Genomic DNA, 7,857 nt, shown 5'->3' with positions numbered 1-7,857 from the left:
AAAGGTCTCTCCACATCCTTCCTTGTCAACTCTCGATGCATTGCAACGTGAGATCTCTTGTTACCTTTAGTGTTCGAGATTGTTGCTACTTGTGAGCTTCGTTGGGATTTCCTCGAAGATGAGAGGATGATGCAGTATAGTAGAGATAAGTATTTACCTCAGTTAAGACCAAGGTTATCAATCCAGTAGGAGAACCACACAGAACCTCATTAGGAGCACATGCACACACAAAAGCAAATACTTGCACCCAATGCGGTCAAGAGGGTTGTCAATCCCCTTGGCAGTTAATTGCAAGGATCAAATCTCGTAGTGGTAGATAGATACAATAAAATACTGAACAAAATAAAAGAAATAAAATTGCAGCATGTATTTTTGGATTTTATATATGATAAAAGTAGACCCGGGGCCATAGTTTTCACTAGAGGCTTCTCTCTCGAACACATAACATATGGTGGGCAAACAAATTATTGTTGGGTAATCGATAGAAAAGCGCATAGTTATGATGATTCAATGTAATGATCATGTATATAGGCATCACATCCGAGACAAGTAGGTCGATTCCTGCGTGAATCTACTACTATTACTCCATCCATCGACCGCTATCCAGCATGCATCTAGGGTATTAAGTATAAAACAGAGTAACACCTTAAGCAAGATGACATGATGTATACAAAGTAAATCTAAGCAATATGAATAAACCTCGTCATTTTATCCTGAATGGCAACAATACAAATACATGTCCTTTCCCTTTCTGTCACTGGGATGGAGCACCACAAGATTGAACTCATCACAAAGCACATCTCCCATTGCAAGATAAATCAATCTAGTTGGCCAAACCAAATGGATAGATCGGGGAGGAATACAAAGCTATAAAAATCATGCATAATAACTTAAGAGAAGACTCAAATATTTCTCATGAATATTCAGATCATAAACCCACAATTCATCGGATCCCAACAAACACACCGCAAAAGAGAATTACATTGGATAAAACTCCAAGAAGATCAAGGAGAACATGGTATTGAAGATCAAAGAGAGAGAAGAAGCCATCTAGCTACTAGCTATGGACACGTAGGTCTGTGGTGAACTACTCATGCATCATCGGAAGGGTAGTAGGGTTGATGTGGAAGCCCTCAATGATCGATTCCCCCTCTGATAGAGTACCAGCGAAGCCCTCCAGATGGGATCGCGGAAGAACAAAGATTTGCAGCAGTGAAGAAAAGTGTGTCAGGTGGCTCTCTATTGGTTTCCCAACATTTGAGAATTTATAGAAGTGTAATTTGGTCAGACAGAACCACGAGGGGCCCACAAGGTATCTCGGTGTGCCTACCCCCTAGGCGCGCCGGGTTACCTTGTCGTCTCCTCGTTTGCCTTCTAGTCTCCTCCCGAAGCTTGTAGGGTCTCTCTTGTCTAGAAAAAATCATCAAAAAGTGTCATAGCATTTGGATTCCATTTGTTCTGATTTCTTGGAAAACCAAAAACAGGCAAAAACAACAACAACTGGCACTTGGCACTAGGTTTATAGGCTAGTCCCAGTAAATGACATAAAATAGTATGTAATCACTTATAAAACATCCAAGATTGATACTATAATAGCATGAAACAATAAAAAAATTATAGATACATTGGAGATGTATCAATTGTATTGAAAAATGTGACCATGAAGGATTTATGCCTTCTACAAGGTAGTAACCCATCTTGTGACCATTGAAAACATAGTTGCAAGGAGGAGCATCTTTGGCAACAAGTCTAGTGAACAGTGGTGATCTAGACAACATATTCAGGTCATTGTGAGAGCCAGGCAATGCAAAGAATGAATGCCAAATCCATAGATCCTCCGATATAATAGCCTCAAGAATGATAGCTCAATCATTGTAGTGGCCTTTGTAGTTACCTTTCCACCCGGCTGGACAATTCTTCCATGTCCAGTGCATGTAGTCAATTGATCCAAGCACCCCAGGTCATCCTCATTCTTCACTCAAAGCCAAAAACTTTCTTAGTATCTTTATCATTGGGTGCCCTCAAGTACTCTGACCCAAAGATCTCAATCATGGCTTTTATGTACCTTAGAACGACCTTCAAGATTGTATCTTCTCCAATTCGGACATAGTCGTCAACGACACTCGAACAACCACGATACACTTCATCAAAGGGATCACACTTAATCTCTTCGGATGCACTCCTCCTGAGTTTGAACCAATAATCATGCTTCTCCACGACTTTTGCAACGGTGAGGAAGAGACTCGTGTGCATCTGAAATCGCCAGCAAAAATACTTCTCCAAATAGGTTGGATTGGGGGTTTAAATAGTCTATCTTAATCTTTGCATGTCCCTCAACTCTATCTCGGTTGATGTATATATGACCGAATTGTGATTCTCTTTTTGGCTGGTGAAAATCCTTGTTAAAGATCATGCCAATGGCCACTTCGAAGTCATCATCATATTCTTCCTCCTCCTCCGACAACGAGTCCTCAAGGATCACCCCCTCAACCTCTTTGTATTAACTAGAAGTGACTCGGTTCATCAATTGACAAAAGAAAAAATGAGATGAAAAAGAACAAAAACTATCATAGCAAAACCGCTGAACACTGGAAGGGTGGTGAATGTGTCACACCCGCGACGTTTAGAAGCTGCTAGTGGTTGGCAGGGCTTTGAGATGGCCAATAGTGGATGGATTGGCTTGGAGTAAGAAGATTCAGTCCATCCTTCCGATGACAGGATCGATAATTCGGCGGTAGCAGCGGAGCTGGATTCCGGCAATGGCAGCGACTGGCGACCCTCTAAGAGGGCAGAGGAAGCAGCGGGGTATAGGCAAAGGCACTATTTATTCGATGGAAGCAACACCAATGACAACGCAGTGCGAGCGTAGGGGAGAGGCCAAAAAAATTGCTCTGTGGGTGGTCAGCCGAGTTAGGAATCGGGGATACCACGTAGGATAAAATTTTCTCCTCTAACGGTGATAGGAGTTTGGTTATGTGCCGGTTAGAAGAAGAAAACATAGTTTATCTTCTTCTAACACTGGAGAGGGGATCATTAGAGATGCTCAATGGACGACAATCTAAGCCTCTAAGGCATATCAGGCATTCACCCCCCCTCCCCCCGCTATTTCTTTCCTTTTATAGTATCATTGCGATAATCTCATTATGATCGAGCCACTAAGATTCAAAGGGACTTTGGTTGTATGGGTACGATATTGCGCTTTCTCTGATAAAAAAAAGGGCAACCTGGTGCATGTAGCTCCCGCTTGCGCAGGGTCCAGGGAAGGGTCCGACCACTTTGGGTCTATAGTACGCAGCCTTTCCCTACATTTCTGTAAGAGGCTGTTTCTAGGACTTGAACCCATGACCTCATGGTCACAAGGCAGCAGCTTTACCATTGCACTTTCTCTGATAAACCCTTAATTTATTTTTGAGCACAAGATATATAATCTAGGCTCGATTGGTCCCGATTTAGGGGGCAACACAATACAAAGCCCAAATATTCATGACATACACACATACATAGTCCAGAGCACGTGAACAATAACATATACTCGAATAAGCAGAAAGTATATTTAACATTTCTTGCAGATGAAGTTCACAATAGGTATCGTTTACCAATTACCACCAAGGATGCATATTAGTATCTTACGCGAGCAGTTCTTAAAATTGAGGGGCAAAAACTGAAGAGTGATAACACTTTGAAGAATAGTTCAGATCGAATCACCAAAATGCTAGTGAGGATTGAGGACAATGGTTTGGGTGTCGATGCTCCGGGCGCCTGGAATGCCAGGATCACTTCAGTCCATTGTTGGGAGGTAAATGCGGTGGAAACTTCTCATGGTCAACTTCCTACGGCAGGTAGGACACTTCTTCTGTGCCTGGATGGAGGCCTCGATGCACTTCTGGCAGAAGATGTGGCCACAGATAGTTGATGATGCATCGACCAGCTCGTTCTTGCAGACTGGGCAGCTGAACTTCGGTTCCCTTGGGAGATCCTTTATAGGAGGCGCCAGGTGTGCCTCTATCACCTTGGGCTGTAGTGTTAAATGAATCTTTAGGGATATATTAACTATCACATTTTCTATGTGTAAACCATAACGTAGAGTCCTTACGAGGTTGTTGTTATTGGACTCTGTAGACCAATCATGTTGTATAGGGTTTATCCCCAGAGACAGTATGGTGTTCACATGCTCATGAGGAGCTTCCCCTGGAAAGAAGACAGTACATGCCAAATTAGTAACTAGTATATAGGCCAGGAAAACTGGGAAAGAAAACCTCCAAGACAGAATAGTATGTCTGATTCGAAATGTCAATATGTCATACATGATTGTGGGATTACATTGTGGGGCAGATCATTGTGATATCACATTTCTAACTGATACAATTAATGGCATACTCATTTTTTTGGGAAATTAAGAGTCTGAAAGAGCATAATGTCGATTATGATAATACAATTTTTAGGTTAACATTTTAAAGCGCTTTTGTCATATAATAGCTGCCTAGTGGATCCCCCTCCTAAACACACGAGGTAGACTCCGAAAAATGTGGTGTTTCTTCAACATATTCTTCACACATAATGAACTTCATTTTTGTCCAATATGCTGCTAGCTATTGGATTTGTAGGCTAGAAGCCCAGGCAAGGCTACATAATAATTTCAACTTAAGGTTAGTAAAACTATTTGTACCTGGCAGCGAGGTACCCATGATGGCACTCTGTGGAACCAAGCCTGCACTAGAAGAAGGACCCATGTTGTGTGTTACATAAGACATTCTAGAAGTTCCACTTGCACCTTGGGTGATACAGCCAGGTGAAGATGCTAGTTGTCCTGAGGATTGTTGGCTTTGTTGCTGTTGTTGGTACTTATGAGCAGCCAAGAACCGGAGAGCAAAGTACATGTGCGGCTGAATTGGGCCCTTTGCCATATTGTAGTACTCCGTCTGCCCAAAAGACCAGAAATATCAGCAGATATAACATGCATGATTAACCGGTAAGGTTTCATTCTGATAAGAAATCAGCTTGCTCGATCGAAAACCAAAGGTACAAATGAAGAAGGAAATACAGGTACACCTTGTTTGGGTGTTTCCTAAACAAGATTTCCTCGAGCCTGCTCGCGACCTCTGGCACCTGGCGCTGCCATTCATCCGTCGTTGGTTTCATTCGTATACACTCGATTCTGCCAATTCAAGAGCAACTATATTAGATCTAGGCCATTAACTTTGATCGTAAAACTTATTTTGGATCAGAGGGAGCATGATTTTTCTCGAAGTATTATACTCATTCCCAGTCGGGGCAAAGAAAAGCAATGGGTTCTTACAACTTCTGTCGGATCATGTCGCGCATCAGCACAAATTGGGGATCGACACCTGCGACAAGGCCTGCCACATCCTGCGTCTGCGGTTGCCGCGGCGGCATCCCACCGGCGGCACCAGCGGCCTGACCCATCAACGTCGTCTGCCGCATGTTCATCTTCGCAGGAGGGGGTAGGACCGTAAGGTAGGACACGTCACATACATATTAGGAGCAAGATATGTAGGGGACGAACTTGACCAACGGCGGACTACCCGAGCCTCAAAGGTCATCCTGAGCTAGCAGCATGCTTCCGAGCCTGGGTAATTAGTAATTACCTTTGGCGTCATATTACTACCTGCCAAAAGTAGCATGACCGAGTTACTTCTTGCCAGAATCCGCCCTATGGCCGGTGCCACGTGGTAGATCTTTTTTTACTTGAGTTCCTTGCATTGCTCTCAGTGTCCTGGGATTGGGGTACCTAGGCCTGCCAGCCTGTGGCCCAACGCTGGCCCATCAATGGCCTGGTGCGGATCAGCTATAACACCCCAGGGACAAGACCCTCGCGAGGGCCCCCCGGCCTCGCGAGGCGGGTGACATCAAGACCTCTAGAGGAGCGGCCTCTTCAGACTGCCTCCCGAGAAGCGGATATTTCTATGCAGGTAGCCGGCCTCACGAGGCTGTGATGACATGAGCCATGACAATCGTGGCCAGGCGGGCGCCAGTAGGCACAGAAGAGGCAATTTCCCTTTCGGTGCTAATGGAGCAAGGACGAGCGCGGGTTCCCGAGGAGCTCTCCAAAGGTTTCCATTCTGGTGCAACAAGACCAAGACCGCTGGCTCAGTAGGATGGATGTCATCGCCGAGCCCACCGCTGCGTCACGACCAGAAGCTTTGCAGGCGAAGACCACCTTTCGTGAGGATAAGATGTACTATTTGTCCCCTTTCGAATTGGCCACTATATATGTGGATCCCTTCCTGCCTAAGTTTTGGGGGAAGAGGACCGAGGCCACTATAAATATAGGTTAGCCACCACTGTAGAGGGGTATCGATTCCACCTTCATCACCAAAGCCCTCCTGAGGCTGCTCGACCATTGTACTAGTTCATCCTCAGCCTCCCCGTGAGGCCAATTCACCACAAAGAAGGAGTAGGGTTTTACACCGCAAGGTGGCTAGAACCTGGGTAAACTGCCACGTTCATCTTCTTCCTCCCCGCTCGCGTCTGCTCGACATAGCTAGGCTGTAGAGTGACAATTAAAGAATTGAGGGGTTGAGATCTTCGCACACGCCCTAGAGTTCAAACCTTAGTGGGTCTGTGGAGCCCGGAATCTGACACACTACAAGAAATATGTCAACTAGTGACCTTCTGTCAGTGACCCTGGAAGAATTGGTCATAGATCTATGACCATTTCAGACCAATTGGTCAAAAGCTGTTCGTGGGGCTCCAAACCCTAAACAATAACGCCCATTTTGGTCAGAAAGGTCGTAATTTCCTTACACGAAATGGTCATAAAGCAGATAGCACAGGTCCGCTGCCTTATTTCTAGCTGATCATGACAAATATAGATGGTCATAACCTTGTAAATTGTGGTGGGTTGCTATGACTAGGCGCCACCTCATCAGTTTTGCCTATGTGTCATGTCCATGTGGCAGTTTTTGCCCTAGGTTGTGAAGCAACCTATATTTCTGTCATTCCCAAAATTCCCAAAAAAATCTCATAAATTCTTTGGGTCATATTTGCGTCAAATATGTAAAAAACCGTCCTTGCGTAGTTCAAAAATAATTCAAAAATATTCATTTTCCTATTCTGTTCAGAAAAACACTTTGTGAAGGAAGTACCACTTTGGCATGTCCAAATGGTATCATTTTCTGCAGTGCTTTTCTCTACCCAAATAACCATCCTCCACCAAATGCCAGCTCAATCCATTCATTATTTTGAGGCCGGCTTCAACATTCGTATTTATGTCCAGTGTGGTACTTTGCAAAGCAAGTACCACCTAGGCTCCTCCTTTTGAGCTGAAAACTTGTGAATACGGTCTTCTTAGTAATTGATCATCCTCATCCAAAACTCACACCCATTAGCCATGTGCATTTCCCGTACCGCTAATCAAACACTTGACTGCTTATTCATGTTTGAGCATCGATCGGTCTCCTCGTGAGAATCTTATATTGTGATTTTCTTCCTAGCACCTACCTGGGGAGTGCCCAACCCACTAGACATTCCTAGGCAGCCTAGAACACATGGCAACGCCACGGTCACGCGGTGACCACGCGGCGGGCATGCGAGTTTACGCACTCTAGAGTTAGGGCCCTCGGCCACCGTCCAAACCTCGACGTATCGCCACAAAACCATGTATTTATGATTAATTAGGTACTTATGTAACTAGAAATGATTTTTGGGAAAAATAAATAGGAAACTATGAGGCAGCTGCAGTTCAAATTTGACCCGCTTCCAACTGAATCGATGAGAATTTGTCTTTTTCACCAGAGGTGGATCAAAACTTTTGACACCCAACCATTTTGTCAATTGTGCATTATATATGGCCTAGTATTTTATAAAATTGATTAGGTCCAATTTTGCAACAAATAT

At 44.2% G+C, this 7,857-nt stretch overlaps 1 protein-coding gene across 2 annotated transcripts; it reads right to left on the bottom strand.

Annotated features, from left to right (window-relative positions):
* Positions 1 to 3,638: 3,638 nt before the first annotated feature.
* LOC119281981 (probable histone acetyltransferase HAC-like 1) lies at positions 3,639 to 5,424 on the bottom strand. 2 transcript variants are annotated; one of them, XM_037562361.1, is made up of 5 exons: positions 5,297 to 5,424; positions 5,050 to 5,155; positions 4,667 to 4,919; positions 4,094 to 4,188; positions 3,639 to 4,033 (listed from the first exon to the last, which is right to left on the bottom strand). In XM_037562361.1, the coding sequence occupies exons 1-5, from the start codon at positions 5,422 to 5,424 to the stop codon at positions 3,779 to 3,781; spliced, it is 837 nt and encodes a 278-aa protein (XP_037418258.1). In that variant the 3' UTR covers positions 3,639 to 3,778. The 2 variants fall into 2 exon arrangements, 1 of the variants encoding a protein (XP_037418258.1); XR_005138595.1 differs by lacking the exons at positions 4,667 to 4,919; positions 5,050 to 5,155; positions 5,297 to 5,424 and having other exon boundaries at positions 3,899 to 4,015; positions 4,094 to 4,192.
* Positions 5,425 to 7,857: the final 2,433 nt, after the last annotated feature.

Source organism: Triticum dicoccoides, chromosome 3B (genome assembly GCF_002162155.2).
Source record: "Triticum dicoccoides isolate Atlit2015 ecotype Zavitan chromosome 3B, WEW_v2.0, whole genome shotgun sequence".
Taxonomy (NCBI): Eukaryota; Viridiplantae; Streptophyta; class Magnoliopsida; order Poales; family Poaceae; genus Triticum; species Triticum dicoccoides.
Note: the sequence above shows the minus strand (reverse complement) of the source record. Positions and strands in the feature narration are given on the sequence as shown.